The sequence below is a fragment of the Saccostrea echinata genome, unplaced genomic scaffold (assembly GCF_033153115.1).
Source record: "Saccostrea echinata isolate AGI-Se365-2 ecotype Australia unplaced genomic scaffold, CSIRO_AGI_Sech_v1 ptg000001l, whole genome shotgun sequence".
In the NCBI taxonomy this organism is placed as follows: Eukaryota; Metazoa; Mollusca; class Bivalvia; order Ostreida; family Ostreidae; genus Saccostrea; species Saccostrea echinata.
Genome location: NW_026889750.1, coordinates 52,473,892 through 52,494,710, shown reverse-complemented (window position 1 = coordinate 52,494,710; position 20,819 = coordinate 52,473,892). Strand labels below are relative to the sequence as shown.

At 34.6% G+C, this 20,819-nt stretch overlaps 1 protein-coding gene and 1 pseudogene across 1 annotated transcript; both read right to left on the bottom strand.

The window, feature by feature from the left end:
• Window positions 1-837: 837 nt before the first annotated feature.
• On the bottom strand, window positions 838-6,535 carry LOC133180755 (uncharacterized). Its single transcript, XM_061315229.1, has 2 exons — window positions 6,429-6,535; window positions 838-1,123 (listed from the first exon to the last, which is right to left on the bottom strand). Exons 1-2 carry the CDS (start codon window positions 6,493-6,495, stop codon window positions 846-848), a joined length of 345 nt encoding a protein of 114 aa, XP_061171213.1. The 5' UTR covers window positions 6,496-6,535; the 3' UTR covers window positions 838-845.
• A 4,198-nt stretch (window positions 6,536-10,733) lies between these two features.
• LOC133198443 (uncharacterized) lies at window positions 10,734-18,978 on the bottom strand (annotated as a pseudogene).
• Between the last annotated feature and the right edge of the window lie 1,841 nt (window positions 18,979-20,819).

Here is a 20,819-nt window from a genome sequence, read left to right as displayed (position 1 = left end):
ACAGAAAATTTGAGAAAATATTGACTTCAAATCTGTGTCCAGGCCCCTATAAAGGTATTAACAAATTATTAGTTTGTGAGCGAAATACTTCATACTTTTGATTTACATCTTAAAACAAACGTTAATTTTATCTATTGCTGAGGATTTCAACTTTTATTACTGGAAATTAACTTCCGTAACGATTTATTTCCGTAACGATTTATTTCCCGAAATTTTAACTGAATATTGGATTCATGCGAGATTTCAAAAATTATACCTTAGCGCTCCATAATGAATATCAGAAAACAAAAACTGGTCAAGGCAGCTTCAATTAAAAAAATGATAAGACATCTATGTATAGAATAGGTCTCGTCTGTTCAAGCATTAACTGCCGTAACATTACCTTAAACCAATGGTATACTAAAATTGTTGTAAAAAGTTAACTTCACCAGACCTGTGGATAATAATTTTTATTTTTCAAGTGCACCGATATGTCCCTTAGTGAAATATGTTGTTCAACTAGCTATTTGAATCACTAGGGGTTTTTTTATGTTACAGTTTATACCCTGGATTGGTCCTTTTTTGTAGAATGACTGAAAAGTCTTTCCTGGTAGCTGACAGAATATAAAATTTTATTAATATGAGCGACTGATTCAACATTAACTCAGTAAAATATAGTGCCATTTAAAGGATATTTATTACCTGTATTCCATACATCGGCAATGTACAAAAAGAAAGTTTTAAATGATGAACGAAATTAAGTACTGTATGATTGAAAATGCTTTTGAAACATAGGAAATATATGTACATTTTGTTAACAAACATTTTGAATGAACTTTGGCGATTAAATGTCCGCTTTCATACATTCAAAAATCTATATAATGAGATAAAATGATACAAAACAGAGACAGAAAGGGCAAAAGTTCGGCCACCACACTACCAGCTGCATTGTGTCCATCAACAGCATTAGGAAGGACTACCCTCTTCGTGGTAGAGATTGGCGCTCGAGTAGTTGAATGGATTGTTGTTAATCTGCATACCTCAGGGGGATATTGTGGGCAGTCTGGAGGTCTGTTTGGATTATCTGGGGCACATTCCTGGCAAAGTAATCCACCAACACCGGGATCAGGGTTTGTTGATTGATCTTTAAAAAAAATCTACAAACATTATAAATTTAAGAAAAGGGCATATAAAACATTTCCAGAGGTGGGATCAGATGCCTAGAAAGAACAGCCCCTGTTTACCGGTAACACCCGCTGTGAATCCTATGCATAGATCAGGTTTACGGAAAATTCCGTAGTCAAATAGTTTAAAAAGAAGGGCCTTATAATTGGTATGAAAAACGTCAGCTTAAATACGATCCAGTGATAGGTTAAATTTGTTATTAAACAAGGACCTTATAACGACCATAGAATTTACGCATGAAATCTAAACATACAATGATACATAATATTTCTTTTCATTGAATGTATATTTTAATTCTACACACATATTAAACATTTTTTCCATATCATTATGATAAAACAGGAAGCTTTTAAAATGCCATTTTATTAACCAATGGTTTTTTTCCTCTTTTGCGTAGGTTGTTTCGTTGTTTGGTTGTTTATCGTCCCTTTCGAGAATTTTTCACTCACATTGAAATGCCACCACTTGCCGAAAGGCTGCAAATTTTAGACTTACACGCGGCACTCAGGGCCATTAAGCAGTGAGGGATCTTTTTCGTGCCAGTACCTACCACGACACAGAACATCGCTTTATACGGTCTCATCGGAAAAACCTGTCTCCACATCCTGCAGTGGGATTCGAACCCGCGCTGTAATGATCAACTCTGGGGCAAACGCTCAAACCACTGCGCCACGCTCTTTCACGTGGTATATTACATCAAAACACACCATTATGGAGTCCTCGGGCCCAGAAATCAGCCTCTTGTCTTAATCGTAAATGCATATATAAATCATAATTTAAAGGCTTACACTCTGGGGTTATCAGTAGGGGCTGTGACTGATGCTCCATAAGTTGAACCTGTCGAAAATGTTAAAATCTCCTCTGTTGTTAATCCTCGGACTGAATGAAAACAGATTTTTTTTTCAAATATCACAATAACATAAATTAGTAAAATACAATCTAGAATAATAACAATTTATTGGTAAATTGATGTTGTATACAGTAATGTATCCTTTTATATCACGACATATACTGAGCAAAATAAGTTAAGCAATTAAAAATAATATAACACTTAAAATTCCAAGGATTTTTTTTTTAAAAATTGAAATTACAAAATTTTACCAAAATCAATAACATCATAACATGCAACTTCTCAACACTTTTTACAACCATACCCCACGATGAATTAAAGTCTAGGCTTTTTGACATCATAGAGAGATGTTTTTCAATACAAATGGAAATCGTAAATTTAATTGAGAAAAAGGGAAAAATTCCTGTGACCTTCAACTGGACATTTAAATATATCGACGACGTATTATCAAGATAGAATATAGAAATAGACGACAATGGTAACCTAAAAACAAAATTTGACGATAAACGTGATGACTTTCTTTCTATCGTTAACTACCCTTACTTATGTAGCAATATACCTTTATCACCTGCATATGGGGTTTATGTCTAATAGTTGATTCGATACTCAAAAGCATGATCTACGTGTGCACAATTTCTAAAACGCATTATTGAAAACTAGTTGATGAAACAAGAATATCAGCAGTCTCGTTTAAAGTCATCATTTCGCAAGTTCTATGGTCGATACAATGACCTTGTCGGCAAACACAATCTAAAGCTATCCTTAAGTTGAAAGCTGATTGCATGACCTTTTTCATACTAATTGTTTGGTCATTATTTAAACACTGAATTTTCTAAGGATTTTCCCGTTTGTCCGATCATGACAAGGATCACACGGCGGGTGTGACGAGTCGACAGTTGATGCTTACTCCGCCATCGCACCTGATCCCAAGTCTGATGTTTTCAGAGGTCCGTGTTTGCTCTGCCACCCATTTGTATTGTTTCAATGGACTTTTGAGCACTTGTATACTGCTTGTTATCTCTGTATATCACTATAACATTAAAGAAAACAAGACATTACATTTATAATGATACTGAACTTTTGGGTTGTCATCATCGTGTAACCATAAAAAAAGTCCAAATTCATCGACAAACTTGTTCTGGTACAAAAGAAAACAATGGGAAAAAAATTAAAAAGGGGTACGGGTTGTAAAGTCACATTCAAATCTAATATTTTGTATACACTTAACAAAACTTCACTCTAATAAAAGTATTTATTTAAAAACTACAAGATAGAATGGTATGATGTTTTCAAATTAGTATAACCAACGAGTCTTCTCAACAAATGTTGAAAGAAAATCAATTATCACCGATGAAAACCAATGTACCGTGACGAAGCGTAAAAACAATAAATCTGTATTTTGTGGCAAGTGTTTTGTGCGATCAGCATCTTTTTGTGACCATTTTCAATTTTTGAAAACTGGTTTAACTAAAAAACACAAAACATTGGCAAAATGACCATTGAGAAAGGAGGGAGAGCCGTTGGAATGTTGTTATCCGGATCATCCTTGCACCATGTTTTACTCACTTTTATTTTAGTGTTTATCTGTCCTTGATATTACTTTTAAAAATTAACAACAAGTATAAAAACCCATTTAAACACTTTTTTCTATAAGTTCTGCGTCATTTTCATCGCCAACTTGTCACAATTTGAAAGTTTTGGACAAAATTTCATCAAACCGGAAGTGATCTGGATCTTCGTCTGAGGCCAACGTTTCGCATCACAACTAGGTTAAAAGTTTGTTACATTGTCCTGAAACAATTTTAGAAACATTAAAACAAACGACTTAAATGGTAAGAAAATGATAAGAAATTGGTGCTGGTGGCAGTCTAATATCATCTCAAACAGTCTGAATCATCCTTAAAGAGGTACACTTACGTGCGAAACGCCCAAGAATATTGACCAAAAGGTATCTGTGATGATGCACTGTCAAATTCCCGGATCTGAATCCTATTGAATACATTTGGGATTTTTGTCAGGAATGTTAAAGCACGCCCCCTCCCCCCCCCCTCCACACAATTTCAACGGTTTAGAAAGATCCATGCAGTAGGTTTGGCAGCAGATGGGTCAATATCCTATTCAGGGGTACATGGTATCCATGAGAAAAGAATATGCCTTGCAGTAATTTAAGCGAATGGTGGTCTTATTCCTTAGAGATTATTTTATGTGAATTTTCATTTTGAGGGTACATCATGTCCTTGACACTTTGCTTAAAATTCTGACGAGATACTTACACGAAATTTACGCAACATCGAACTGAAATATGCATCATTAACCATGAATTAAAGAAATTATCTATTATATGCATTTGTTTTTTAAAACATAAAAAAATGTTAGGTGAACACTTAGAAGTTTGGTTCAGTGTACACGGCCTCCATTTTCAGCAATAACAGCCATACAACGGTGTCTCATCCTTATAATATGTGCCTTATCTCAAGCACGGTGATTATGTTCCACTCGAGCTGTAGGGCAAGGACAGTTCAGATACGTTGTTGACGTTATGTCGTTATGATAATTAAAACACGACCAAGAATGTCCCAAACGTAATAAATCTGAGACAAATTTGAGACAAATCTGGTGATTTCGCGGGCCAATTATTCAAAGACCATATAGTATTATTCTGATAAAGGACGTCTTGTTCATGCCGTTTGGTGTACCGTCGGGTGTTGTCTTGATGAAATAGGCTCGCATTTCCTCGATACAGCTATTAAACAACAAAAGGAACGACAATATTATTATCTCGTAGAATTTTTCTATTAATAGTCACATGGTCAATTTTACCCTTTGGCTTCCACCCCAAATCATAATACTTCCGCTTTCGTAGCCATTACGTTGGATGATTTTTTTCTGGATCATATCCCTCATTTCTGCGTCAACAAATATGGACCCTTCCATCCATAAAATCGACGCTAAAACGTGACATCGGTAAACAAAGTCATTCCACTGTCGTTGAATCCAAATGTCGTTGACATTGAGCTAGTGGATGAGAGATGGATGAGAGATCTTCGAGTTAGAATATTTGTGGAACGTAGCCTGTTTGTTACAATTTGTCCACATAACCTCTCTTCAGAAGCACGGCATAATTCGTCCGGATCTTTAGAATCAGCCATGAAAAGGTCTCGACGTTGTAATGATAAAACTATCTGGCCTAACAGTCATCTTTTGTGAACGTTTTAAAGGTTGCAGATCAGTAACATGAGGACTGTGGTACGAAATCGTTTTTTAAAGTCTGCATATGGTGGACAGATGCACATTAAAGTGTTTTTGTGAGCTGACAGCAGTTACCATCTTTTTTTCGGAAAGTCCTGGTCGTTTCCCCATTAGTCTTTTTGTGCTCGAAAAGATTTTCAAGAGGAAAATTCTTCGCAAAGCGTGGACATTAAAATATAACCTATTATATTGTTGAATTGTCTCTTCGATGGACAACACGTTTTCCGACAGTTAAGTTTTAAAAACATAATTGTCTTTTGGTACCTTTATATCTATTGGTTTTAAGTAAAGCTAATAAAACTTTCAAGATACAATCTTACAAGATACCACAAATTCTGACACATCTGTTTCATATTTAGATATTTTACTAGAAAAAGATGTTATTGGTAACCTTACAACAAAGCTTCATGATAAACGTGATGACTTCAACTTTTCAATCGTCAAATTCCCTTACCATGTAGCAATATACCCTCAACACCTGCATATGGGGTTTATGTCTCTCAGTTGATTCGATACGCAAGAACATGGTCTACGTATGAACAATTTCTAAAACGAGGCAAGCTATTGACAAACAAGTTGATGAAACAAGGATATCAACAGTCTCGTTTGAAGTCATCTTATTGCAAGTTTTACGGTCGATAAAATGACCTTGTCAGCACATACAACTTATCATTGAGTCAAATTGAGTTTTTCATACTTAGTTTTAGGCCATTATTTATACACTGAACTGTCTACGGGTTTTTCGTTTTTTTTTCCCCGATCATGACAAGGAGCTCGAGCACAGGGCGGGTGTGACCGGTCGTTAGGGGATGCTCACTCCTCCATGGCACCTGATCCCACCTCTACAATTTGAGGTCCGTATTTGCTCTGCTCCATATTTGTATCGTTTCATTGGACTTTCGAGATTGAATACTGTTCGTTATCTTCATGTTTCATTTCAAGAAAAATATTTTAAAATTATGCCTTTGTGAAAATGGCTAAACTTATTTTTTTTTCAGATTGCATGTTCGATTTGAAATGGTTTAGATGGTCATCTATATGTTATGTTGATATTTGATTACGTATCCATGTCTTTTTTAATGTTTTAAATTGTCAGTTATAAAGAAAATGAGAAAATTAGATACGTTCGCTTTAAACACTTAATATTAGACAATAATTAACCTACAATGTGTATTGTCCCTTGTTCTAGATGTTGTAACATCCTCAACAGGAGTACGTTTAGCTGAATCCATCGTAGAGGACCTGCATTCCTCTGGTGGGCATATCGAGCAGTCTGTTGGTCGGTTAGGATTATCAGGTGCACATTCAGGACGTTGTTGACATTGACATTGACATTGACAAGGTTGGAACCAGTACATTAGTGCGATGAACAGTATGAAGCTTCTCATGTTTCCTTTAGTTTCCTGCAGATAATGATAATCATTTAGCATTTTAACTTGTTTATTGTCAATCTGCTTTCCAGATAATTGGTCATCTTTTTATCCCACCTTTTTTTTTTAGTCGCATTTCAATATTTTCAATGAAATAAGCTTATTTCAAGCATGGTTAAGCGTTCTATGACACCCTCTCGCCGTCTTGCATTTTACTTTTACATTTTTGTAAATAAGCATACGCCTTATTATCTTTATCCAGAGTTGTCGATTCCGCTAAGCTCCCACATACATCTCTGTCAACGCTTGTTAAACATGATTCTTGGAAAACATGTAAATGATGAAAAATTGTATAAATAATTGTCTTATCGGTAAACAGGATTTATTTAAATATATTAACACTTTAACGTTTTTTTTTTTAAGTTTTCTAAAACTTTGAAAATTAAATTGTTTTGAGAGATGGTGCAAATTTAAAATAAATGAAAGATTATCATCTTTCTCGATAAAAACAATAATAAATCTCGACTTTATTTTTAAATTTTCACGGTTTAAAAATTTTACAAAAACCTTGTACAACGAGCATTGACAGGGGTGTTGGGAGCGTAGCGGAAGACAACTCTGGATAGAGAATGTTCAGGTTTCCTATCTCCTGAATCAGCATTGATGTGTAAAAACCCTTCGCATTCGTTACAACCGATTGGTTTTACTTTGTCGCTGCTGCGTGTAGTACATGTAAACATAACATTTTCCTTTTTGTTTACATTTCATTGAACGTGCATTTGTGTTTATTTCACTTTGCACGTTGACCTGTGCAAGAGCGTCGATGCTATGGCCTTTGAGTTTCATCCCAGCAAACCAAAGTTATAAAGTTGATAAAAACCGTTTGACGTAAGAGTTTTCCTAATTAGAGATATTATTTATCAAAATTACACAAATCAAAATGCACTTTGCAATAGCAGAAAAAATCTGTCCCTTTTATACTCGGAGTATTCAGTGGCAAAATGATATTCAAATTATTTTTAAAAATTCTCTGTTACAAAGAGCATTTTAATTTGTTCTTTTGTACATAGAATATCTCTTTCTTAGAAAGTTGAGTAAAACAGTTTTTGACTTGATACTTATGATTTGCAGGGGTGTAACTCCAAGGTTTCAACATTCAGGAAAATTAACAGATTTTGTTTCAACAAACAAAAAGTTGCCTTTAGAAGAACTTTAAACAGGATTGACATAGACCTCTTTGATTTTCAACAAACTATGTCACAATACAACATGTTCTTTAGAATCACAATTTATCCTGATTAATTTGACTCAGCGTAAATCATGTGGATATACATATACTCTTTGGTTTTATAAAAAGAAAACAACCCACTTCTCGCGAAGAAGTGCATGGGTCTTCTCTCATATGTAATCACTGCATTTCGCTTAAGGTAGAACCTTAAGTCTTTGTCACAAGATTCCCAAACTTTTCAAAATGATAAATTAGCACTCGCTTATCAATCAGTTAAAAATATATGAAATGTTTCCTTGTTATTAGATGTAGTACAGCCTGTGCAACTTGGAATTATAATTTTACCCTGCGAATACAGCCATTTTTAGGGGTTCTGGTCTGAAAGAGAATATAGAAAATCACAAAAATACTTCTTCAAACATCGCCATTTATAGACTTTATTAACTGAACCGTATTAAGCAATATTATTCAAGAATAACTTCTTTTTAATTCAATTGACACAAAAGGTTAAGTCCTCATTTCAACGAATATAGGCAAATGAGCTCAATATTTTTTGAGTCAATTAACAACCTAAATTTGTAAATATTTTTCAAAAGTCTTTGTCAGTATGTTTTTAATCTTTAATATGATGAAGAACATACCCAAATAATTAGAAAAAGTTATTAAAATACACACCTTTTCCCGCGAACTAATGAGAGACACTCTATTTATCAATCCTTCTTTCGTTGACCTTTTTGCACTTACACAGGATTTAATTATTAAATGACTGTTTTGGGGCTTACGTTCAGATTTACAATGTGAATATTTATCAAAAAATTTAATTTTTTATTTAAAAAAATAATATCTAAGAGAAACATTATTATTATACACCAACTATTATAAATGAGTAATAAATAATTATGAAAAGGAATGCTCGTAATTTCATGATAAACATTACAAAATTTACACACAACCTTTAACAGATCTTTGACTCAGACACATTTCATCAAGATACTAGTATTGTACTACTTAGATTTCTAAGGATTTGTGCATTCCTTCAAAATAGTTGTATGCCATTCACATTATCACAGTTGTGCAACTTCATTACAGGAGACAATCTTGGATTAAAACCGTAAAGTACGGGAAAAAGTAGCATTAAATTAACTATGACGTCATAATGGGTCAAGCACCAAAAAGACGGACTAAACTCATTTACTCGATATGACGTCATACGACGTAGGTTCTGCGTTAAAATTCAATTAACTTCCATAACGATTTTGTTTTAAATTGCACGCACAGAATGCAGATTTCACAAAGAACTGACACCTACCTATAAGTGACCATGGAACTTAAGATCATCGATTATAGCTGCTACTGTCAGCTACTTTAGACCATTATATTTTCGACATAACAAAATGAATTGTATTCAAAAACAATTGTCTTTTTAAAAAATTGTAACTTCCGTAACGGGAATACAGGGACGTTTTTGCATTAAAGGATATAAAAAACCATAAGAGTGGGAGCGAAATATTTTATACTTTTGATTAAGATCTCAAACATTAATTTTATCTATTACCGAGAACTTACTATTATTACTGGAAATTATTAGATTAGATGATCATCTAAAATAATACCTAAGCGTTCCATACTGGACATCTGAAAACGAAAAACGGATCAAGGCAGCTTCATTTAAAGGGACCTGGACACAGATTTAAACTTTATATATTCTCATATTTTCTGTCATAACTTATATGTTACTACAGCATTTCACAGGAAATATAATAAAAGCGTGTTCAGAAACTTCTTTTATCTGGAAATTATTGAAAGTACGAATTTCGAGACGCGTTTGATTGACACATCTTTGCGCGTAATCCTTAAGAAAAGTAGAAATTTTGTTGTCTACTGATGAAACATATTAAAACTATAATCCAGAAAATTCAGAGAAGAAATGTGAGAAAACAACTCACCAGTTTTGTCAATTCGTGCTCTGTGATGTGTGCAGAGTTTAACAAATTGGACACACCTGGTGAAACGTAAACATTAACAATAACAGAGCTCGTGCCCTGTTTACAAAAACAGGTTTTTGACTTGATGTAAAGAAGAATGTCGTTGTCATTGAATTCTAAGAATATTCATGTAAGATCAATTCATTAACTGATTTTATTTTTTGAATAAGCATAGAAATTTAAAATGTAAACAATGCAACTGTGTCCAGGCCTCTTTAAAAACTTATAAGACCTGTTCCAATGTGTACATACAGGTCAGATGCTTCCTACGGTGTTGGTTTGATGACACAACCTCTTTGTAGAGTATGGGCCTATTCAAGCATTAACTTCCGAAACATTACCTTAAAACCAACGGTATATTGAAATTTTTGTAAAAAGTAAACGATACCAGATCTGTGGATAATTATTTTTAGTTTTCAAGTGCACTGGTATATTCCTTAGTGAATTATGATGTCAACTAGCTATTTGAAACACGTATTTTTTTCATGTTATATACCCTGAATCTGTCCTTTTATCGTAAAATGACTGACAAGTCTTGTTTATATGGGCGAACTTCTTCAACTTTAACTCAGTAAAAATATAGCGCTATTTAAGGGATATCAATTACGTGGATTCTACATCGGCAATTTAAAAAAAACTGTTTTAAACATGTTTTAAAAGTATAGTTGACAATGCTTTTTAAACATAGTACAATATATGTATATATTGTTAACGAACATTTTGAACTTTGGCGATTAAATATCCGCTTTCATACATTCAAAAATCTATATAATGAGATAAAATGATAGAAAACAGAGACAAAAGGGCAAAAGTTGGGCCACCACACGACCAGCAGCATTGTCTTCATTAACAGCATTAGGAAGGGTTACGCTGTTCGTGGTGGATGTCTAGATTGTTGTGGATCTGTATCCCTCGGGAGCAGATGTCGGGCAGTCTAAAGGTCTATTTGGATAATCTGGAGCACATTCCGGGCTATGTCCTCCACCACCGCCGGGACTAGGGTTCGTTGATAGATCTAAAAAAAAAAAAATCTACAAACATTACAAATCAGGAAAAAGGGCATACAACACGGACCTCCGGAAATTACAGCGATGTGATCAGGTGCATAGAAAGAGTATGCAGCCCCTTTTGACTGTTGACCTGAGGCCTTATAATTGATATGAAAAACGTCAGCCAAAATACGATCCAATGATCGGTTATATTTGATATTTAACAAGGTCATTATAACGACGATAGAATTTACGAAATGCTGACATGCTGACTTTAAACATGGTTGTTAAAATTCACGTTACATTAAGTTATCTTTCAGTAGCTCGTCTCCGTTTAAAAATTGATCGTACTCGAACCATGCTCTTAAGTAACGAATAAGCTGGGAGAAGTAATACCATATTCAGGTGAAAGCGGAATGTTACTACAACAATACTAAATAAGGAAAGTTGACGGTGGAAAAGCTAAAGTCATATTGTTTGTCAAACAATTTAGTTGTTAGTTCGCCCTCCTCGTTTATAATCAGTAATACATTCAAATAAGAAACAGATGTGGCAGACTCTGTGGTGTCTTATATTTCAAGCTCAGAAGGATATATGGAGTCGACATATAAGTGGAAGTAACTATTGTTAATTGATAAAACGTCGTCGATATATCGTCGATTTTAAGGCCACGGTAGGTCTTTTCTAGTAGAATTTTTTAAATTAAATTCAGCTTATAGGAATATAAAAACTCGTCACGTAATAAAGAAGCACAATTAGTTGCCATTGGAATTCAAACGGTTTGTTGGAAGACCTGGTTTTCTTAGGATTACATGTGGAAATGATTTTGTGTTTGATAATATGAAAAAAACCCATTTTTTCTAATAAAAAATTACCGCAGAATATTTGATTTATAAATGCCTCTGTAAGGCAATATAGGTAAACATAATATTTCATATCTAAGTTTGTAAATTTATACGTTCTTTATTACTGATCTTTTTTATCCAATGTAGGAAAAATTAAATGTTTTACTAACATGGATGGTCTTGTGCAGGTAAGCCTAACTTCTAATAAGTAATTTAAATTTACAAGTTCTCAATCTATTTTTACTCAAACGTAGAAAAAAAATAAATGTTATGTTTGACTGGACGTTGTCGTTCAGATGAACATAACTTGAGATGATTTCTACGATGTTGGATCTCACCCAATCAGAGAGCTAAGACTTATTCAAACACATGATAAACAAAATTATTAGAATATTTTGCATAACCTAGTACTTTATTGTTTCAGCGAAGTTCACAGCAATGAACACACAGTGCTACAACAATTAGTGCGAGTGTTTTGAATACTTAAAAATGTAAGTAATAAAATTATTAACAGTGAGCCTTATAAAAAAAAAACGTGTTATAAAACTTGATTTAAACCTAATGATAAAAAAAAACAACAAAAACTACTAGTGGTTAGGAGAGGGGAAATTCTCCAAAGGGATACGGGTAGCTTTATCCATTGTTGTGGAGCTGCATCCCCCGGGGAGACACTGCGGGCAGTCTGGATGTCTGTTTGTATTATCTGCGGCACATTGCGGGCGACGTCCTCCCGAATTCACACAGTAATAAAGATAGTAATCGTACGCGTATCCATAATTTTCCATATTCCAATCTAAAAAAATATGATAACGCCATTATCATATCATGTGAGAGCAAATTAAAAACAAAGAAAAGGGATTACAGCACATTTCGCTTGAGGAAAAGATGAGTACTATTCGTCAGGTGGATCATAATTTTGAAAATTTATTAAATTAATGTCAACCATAGATTGATATAACATAATCAGGTGATGTGTTTGTAGTACAATTGTAAGAAATAAAAGTTTCTTGATTAATAACATGTCCTTTGAAACAACCAACAAAATATGGAATCTTCTCTCTCACATATAGTCTGTTACTACCATTTGTAATGTTTAATCTAGCATTGCTCTCTGACATTATCAGTTCTCACGGTAAAATTCTTCTCCCTAGAATAATCTGTTGTCAATCTTTATCATCTGCATGGGAATATGTTCAATCTGATGGTCACTTTATAAATAGTTAGTGAACTAGCCAGACGTGTTCTTCTACCTCTCTCTTGCAACATTACAATGGCGATGGGCCAGGGATTCTATGAATTATCTCTTGGATATATATACTAGTGCTACTGTGTTACACACTTGTAGTGAAAGGTAATCGAAAATGTCGGCATTACCAAACTTTCCACCATTTTCTGTGCATGAAAATGTACTTGAAATACGCTGGAAGAAATGGAAATTGAGACTTGACAATCTTATTCTTGCGATGGGAATTAAGAATGACAAAGCCAGACAGAGGGTTCTGCTACTTCACTATGCTGGAGAGGAGGTAAATGAAATCTTGGAGACGTTACCTAACACGGGTGATGATTATGACACAGCAGTAACAAGGTTGACTGAGTACTTTGCTCCAAAGGAGAAGAAAGAATTTGAAGTGTACAAATTCAGACTGGCTAAGCAAGACCCTGGAGAAACTAAATACACGTTCCACATCAAACTTAGACAATTGTCTTAACTTGTGAATTCGACAACAATGACAAAGAAGTAAAATCACAAATATTTCAAGGATGCAGCTCAACGAGACTACGGAGACGCGCACTGAGGGAGGATATGAATCTTGGGATCTACTAAAGCTAGCGAGATCAATGGAACTCTCGGATAAACAACCAAGCGAAATTGAAAAGTAAATGCAATGTGGAAACGTCGAAATGCACCCAAATTTCTGGAGAGAAAACGTGATACAAGGGATCAGACAGACACACGCATTATAGAGAAATGCCGCAACTGTGGTGGACAGTATCCTCATCTTAATGGAAAGTGTCCAGCAAAAGGTAAGACATGTAATGCATGTCACAAATTTGGCCATTTTGCGTCAGTATGTAGATCAAAGAACAAACCACTGAGGAATCGTAAACCAAAATCAGTGAAACAACTAGAAGCATGCTACAGCGACTCTGATTCTGAATCTGGTGAATATCTATTTTGTTTGGATCAAATTAATTCCATTACCAAAAACAACCGCGTATAAAAATTTAAATCAACGAGATACCTGTGAATGTGCTAGTCGACACTGACTCAAGCATCAACGTTGTTGAGGAATTAATGTACATTCAAGAAACTTGAAAACCAAGTAAAATTGGATTTGATACATGTACGTGTGTTCAATTGGAAATTGTACAGAAAAAAAGCATCCCTTAGTGATGATAAAATTGAACTTTTGTGTCAAAAGAACTCGAAGATGTTCAATGTGATCGGAAAACTTAAAAATAAGCAAGATAAACTCCACGTAGATGAATCTGCAAAACCCCGTATCTCAGCCACACAGAAGAATTCCATTCCATGTTAACAAACAAGTCTAAAAAGAACTTGAAAAATAGAGAAACTCGATATCATTGAAAAGCTTGATGGTCCCACATCATGGGTCTCTCCGATCGTCATTCCTCTTAAACCCAAGAGAAACCTGGAGAAATTAGACTGTGTGTGGATATGCGGAAAGTCAACACAGCGATTTAACATGAACCCCATGTCACACCAACGAATGATGACGTGATTCTTGATCTCTAAGGATCTAAAGTGTTCTCCAAACCCAATCTGAATGCAGGGTATCTTCAGCTAGAATTACAACCAGATTCTCGGAATATCACAACGTTTTCAACCCATGTTGGATTACGTCGATATACCAAAACTATGTTTTGGAATTTCCTCAGCAGCAGAAGTATACCATAACACGCTTAGTACCGCTCTTGAAGGACTGCAAGGGGTTCGAAACATAAGTGATGAAATCATAGTGTTCAGACAGAATCGCGAGGAGCATGACTAAAAATCTTGAGGCAGTTTTCAAGCGACTAGTAGAAAAACATTTCACGTTGAACAAAGAAAAAATGTGAATTCAACGAAACCCAAATTGAATTTTATTGGAATTTCCGCAGATCCCAGAAAAGTGGATGCGAAAAAGAACTCTGAAATATCGTCTAATGCAAGTGAAGTTCGAATCTTTTTAGGCATGACAAACTATGTTGGAAGATTTATTCCAAACTATTCAACAATTACTGCGCCGCTGAGAGAGCTATTCAAGCAAAATGTGATATTTGAATGGCAACCTAATCAACAAAAGTCATTCGACATGATTAAACGTGAAATTACACATGACAAAGTTATGACATATTTTGATCCGTCAAAAGAAACAACATTGTTGATGCAAGAACTTGGTGTGTTATTACAGGAGGGCAAAGTCATATCTTATGGAAGCCGTGCGTTAAATGACTTGGAAACTCGATACTCCCAAATTGAGTGCGAGGCACTAGCAGTTGTTTGGGGATGTGAACATATTCATTTGTATTTGTCTGGACAAGATTTCAATTTAGCGACCACAAGCCTTTGGAAGCGATTTTTAATCATCCACACTCAAAGCCTCCCGTGAGAAAAGAGAGTTGGCGATTGATACTTTAGCCATATCGTTTCAAGTTACAATACCGCCCGGGGAAAACAAATACGGCATGTCCAGGTATCCGTTTAAGTCAACACAGATAAACAGTCTGTCAGACATTGCCGAGGGATTTGTAAATTACGTAACACAAAATTCCCTACCAAAACATGGACCTAAGCCGAAATCAGTAATGTAATCCAAAAAGACCCCATCCTTCAACACGTTATTGGGGCCATCATTTCCGAGAAATGGATTCCATAATCTAAAGACAAAGATAAAACAATTGCAACACTTAGAGGAAGGCAAAATGAATTAACATTAACATCGAAAACAGATTGGTCATTCCGAGGTCATTAAAAGAAACAGTAATCAAATTAGCGCATGGAGTTCATCATGGAATAGTCCGAACTAAACAGCTACTCAGGAAAAAGGTATGGTTTGTCAACATAGACAAGCAAGTAGAAGAATTCTATAAAGGATGCGTTCCATGTCAAGCATCAGTTTCAAGACAATAATATACGCCATTGAAGATGTAAATCATATACGGTGCCAATTTTGATGCAACAAATGCGCATTACGACAATTCATGTCTCTTCAGTGATGCTCATGCTGAAACGTTGGAAATCCATGATATTTTAAAAACAGACTTTGAAGAGCTGAAAAAAGGTGCCAAAGACTGGAGCCAAATACGTCGAAGGATCAGAACTATGTGTGAGGGAGATAATCCTTAATTTTGAAATAAAGTTCCACGTTTTACCACAGCAATTAAACATATATCCGTATTTTCAAGCTAGTACCGAAGTACTTTGCTTCTGGGCTGTAGAGACCCTTGAGGACTAACAGTCCAACAGTAGAGGCATCGACCCAGGGGCCATAATGTAAATCATACACGGTACCAATTTTGATGCACCAGATGGCATTTCGACAATTTATGTGTCTTAAGTGATGATCATGCCGAAACGGAAATCCAAAATATCCAAAAGATATCACCCTTACCAAACTGACCGTGGTCCAAAGTATGGATTTTTGTGGGCCATTCTGCCATGCTACTTAATGGTTATTGTTGATGACAACTCGATGTATCCAGTAGTCGAAAGTCTGTCAAAATTAACAGCAAGGGCAGTTTTACCGAAGCTAGATAACGTTTTTGCCCTATTTGGAATACCTGATGTCGTGAAAACCGATAATGGACCTTCGTTCAACGGATCGCTTTTCAAGGATTTCGCAAAACGTCTCGGATTTCAGCATAGGAAAATAACACCATTGTGGCCCAAAGCTAATAGAGTAGCAGAAAGCATTATGAAGACGATTTCGAAATGGATACGTGCACACACGCTGAACATAGGAGTTGGAAACAAGAGTTGTCTTGTTTTCTGCGCAACTATAGAGGAACGCTGCATGCAACAATAAACGCAACACCCGCGGAATTACTACTTAGCAGGAAAATAAAAACAAAAATTCCAGAAATTATTCCATCATCCATAAATAAAAGTATATTTACTAAAGATCAAAAGGAAAGAGAAAATCAAGAAGTATGCAGATCTCAAAAGAGAGGCTCTAGATAGCAAGCTTTAGCTAGGAGCACAAAGTTTTCGTTAAACAACCTAAATTTTGTCTACACCATACAATCCTGAGCCGTACCAATTCATCAAACAAAAGGGCTCTATGATAACGGCCAAGAATGACAGTAAAGGAGTAATTAGGAATTCGTCATTCTTCAAGAAAATTAATGACTGCCAAAGGTCAGCTGAGGTGATAGACGATTCCTGTGATGATCTAATTAATACACAGCCGGAGACTAGACGATCAACTCGAGAGTGCAAATGTCCAGAGTATCTGAAAGAATATGGTAATGTTCCTTTCCCCAAAATCATCTGTTGTCAATCATTTATTTAGTTTATGCATGGGAATATGTTCAATCTTATGGGCACTTGATAAATAGTTAGTGAACTAGACAGACGTGTTCTACTTCCTCTCTCTCACAACATAACACCATTGACAAATTACCCATGATACTTGTCCAGTTCATCTTCAAAAATATTCTTTGACAGTCACAGTCTTGGTCCATAGATTTGAAAACCATCCCGAGCCAATCAATTGAATTCATGAATTCGTATCTTTTTTTCTTTTATACAAACAACTGTCTGGTATTGTATGTTTTTGATGAGTGCCATTTGGACTTGCATGTCCATTACATTGGTCAAAAGTTTCGGGATTTGATTTCTCAACAGCGTTTGTTAACTCCGCCGCCAAGGGATTGAAGATGGCCACACCAGTTCGTTTCCGATTATTCCTAGACCCACACATCCTGGCACTGGTACAATTTGGAGATTTTTCAGAATCGTAATGTAGTTCTCAGCTGTGGGAGTGTTTGGATTGACTTTGTGTCATGATCTGGAAGACCGCTTGCCGAAATGAAAAAACTACATTTGAATGTTTGTTAGATTAAAGTTAATTCTCGTACACGCATAAAATCTGTATCTGTTTATACATACATAATATTTCTTTTCAATTCTTAATTCAATGAGTGTATATCTTAATTCTACTCAAATATTAAGGGTCCTTCACACCCCGTGACTTGTGACGTATATCGAGAAAAATACTTTTACTTCCGGTTGCATTTAATTTGTGCGCTGGCACCGCCTGTAAGGGAGTCTAAGAAACGCTTTAGAGATAAAGGTTTTGTCACGCGGAAAGTATGCAGTAAACTGAAAGCGACACCCTAATCATAAACAATGAACACATGGCATGATTACGGCGTAACCGAAAGAAAAAGTGTCGATTTTTTTTTAATAAAAGAACAGTATACATTTGGGTTTATGTTGCATAATAATTCGCAATTAACAGGTACCGGTATATATACGAGAAAAGTTTTACGTTATTTATACAATTCATTGTGATATCGTCAAGGAAAGTCTGTTGTAAAAGTTAATATGTTTGCAGACTGATGTGCGTTTCAATAATACCTATCTCATTGTGTGTTTATAAATATTGATAAATAGTGTGAATTTCTAGCTTTGCTCATTTATATAAATCTGTCCTGATCTGTTGCCAATAATGAGTAACGTTTACGGAGACTTATCAAAGTTTTTGAGTCCCGGCCAACAGGAAAGATAACTCTAAAAAGGAACTTCGATATACTTATTCCTTCTTGGCACGTTAAACAACCTCCGATATCGATGTTTTTAGAGATCCGTGTTTACTCTGCTTTAAATTTATATTGTTTCAATAGACCTTTGAGCTTGATTATTGTCCGACAATAATGCAATGTAAGAATCGCAATCATTATAATTAAATCTGGCATTTGTATTTTGGTTACACCAGAGATTTATAAAATTTATACCATATTTTCGAACAGGTCAAGATCCTGCATATTTCAGTGATTATGAGAAATGAAACACTTTTTTTAAAAGTTACATATTCTAAAAGGAGACAAATAATTGCCAAGAATTAGAATTGTGTACCCGCCACTTTGAATATTTAGATTTAATGAGGATTTCTGTTGTTTCTTTACATTTTTCCTAACCCATGACAACCTTTGTTTCCGATAACAAAAACCGAAATTTCCGATAACAAAGTTAACCATTCAACCATATTTCCGATAACATCCTGAAAGTTAAAAAAGGGCAATTTTTACCCTTTAATTACATCTTTGCAAGATTCTGACGATGTCATATTGCGGACAATCATTAACGTTAGGTAAATATATTTAAGAAAAAAGCTGTTCGCAGCCATGCCAATCGGACAAAAACTTGCAAAATACAACAAATATGACTTTTAAAGTCTTCTCAAGACTAAGAAATGCTTTAATAAGATGTATCGAGGCTTTATTTTGTATCCGTATTCATTCCTGTTTACAAAAAAGCACAATGAACATTCTGTGTTTCAATTTTTAAAGAGTTTATTTTCAACAATTTACTAACCTGTCAAAAATTGTTATCCGCCGAATGCCCGATAACAACCGAATAGCCGATAACGCGTTGAGCAGCGTGATAAATTGACTTCGTTGTTTGGTCCTCTTTAAGAATGGTGTTCAGTTGGTTAACAATGGAGTTGATGTTCTGATTCTGAGGATTATGAGTATGTACAAAGGGAATAATATTCTCGGTATCCTCACGTCCTTTGGTTTAAAGTAACTCTGATCTTTCATGTTCCTTGGCTTTAAGTATTCCATTATCAATATATTTTTATATATTTATTTTATTATTCCAGATCGGGGCCCTTTTGAGCATATTACATACATGATTATTAAACAGAACATATAAATATAATAATTATTCACAAAATGTGATAATAGTAATATTCAGCATTTTCTTAATACATATACTTAGTCAATTTACTCATGGTTCATAAGTTGATATAATTGCTAACATGTACAATTTGAAATACACATTGTAAAGTATAAACAAGTACCACCGTGTACCATAATGCAAAAAAGCCAGAGATATACATATACAAAAATATATACTGAATAGATATATTCCACTAAATTACAAAAGATACCACGGGACAGTGTATTGGTACTTTATAAGTCACCATGTTTGCATATCTTATGACCAAACTAACATTTATTGAGTGTTAAAAGTATACAGTTTTTAAATTCTATATACATGTAGAAGACACATTATATTTCTCCTTTGATCAATTCACAAAGGGATTTAAGAACATCATAATTTTCACAATTCAATATCCATATTAATTTGTTCATGTTATCAAGAAGTAAAATTTGTTTACAATGTTGTTGTATACTTTCATACATATTTTGCCTAAGTAAATTATATTTTGGGCATTCAAAGAGTAAATGAATTTCATCTCCAACTTGGTGAGAAGAACAATTTGTACAAGTTCTTAGTTGTCTGGGAATCCCTAAGTAACGACCTCGTTCTATTGGTAAATTATGTGCTGATGTCCGCAACCTTGTAAATACTTTGCGTTGTTCAGGTGATAACAGTGCTAGGTAATTTTCAAAAACCAAATTAGTTTTAAATTTTATGTAAGTTTCAAGTTTTCCTTTTTGTAAATTTCTCATATTGTACCATTCATTTGTGTAATGATTATATAATAATTCTTCGCATTTTTTCTTGAAATATAAGGGTTTATTTATGGTAATAATATGGTTTAACCCAGCAATTTGAAGAAATTTACATACTATACCATACCATGACTGCGATTTACATGTATTATTAGCATTAAGCTTACTTTGAAGGTATGCTGCATTCAATAATGGGAAAGAAGTCCCAAGATTTTCTAGTCTATTCACATAGTTCATTATATTTTTTACAGCATCAAGGTGTAATGGAAAACCAAGTTCTGACAAAGTTGCAAAATTTGAGCACTTTCTATGAATACCTAAAATAAATTTATAAAATTTCATATGGAGATTTTCACACTTTACTTTGGAGTAAAAATCAATAAGTGGGGCTGGATATTTCTGTTTTAAAAGATATCTAGGTTTTAAGTTCACATAAACGAATGTCCCTTGTATCTTTTTCACTGACAATGGCGCATATACGTCT

Excerpts from the sequence above, each read along its gene's own strand:
- LOC133180755 (XM_061315229.1), bottom strand. The coding sequence starts at position 6,495 with ATGGATTCAGCTAAACGTACTCCTGTTGAGGATGTTACAACATCTAGA. Across the intron at positions 1,124-6,428 it reads AACAAGGGACAATACACATT|ATCAATCAACAAACCCTGAT; the intron begins GTAGGTTAATTA and ends TTTTTTTTAAAG.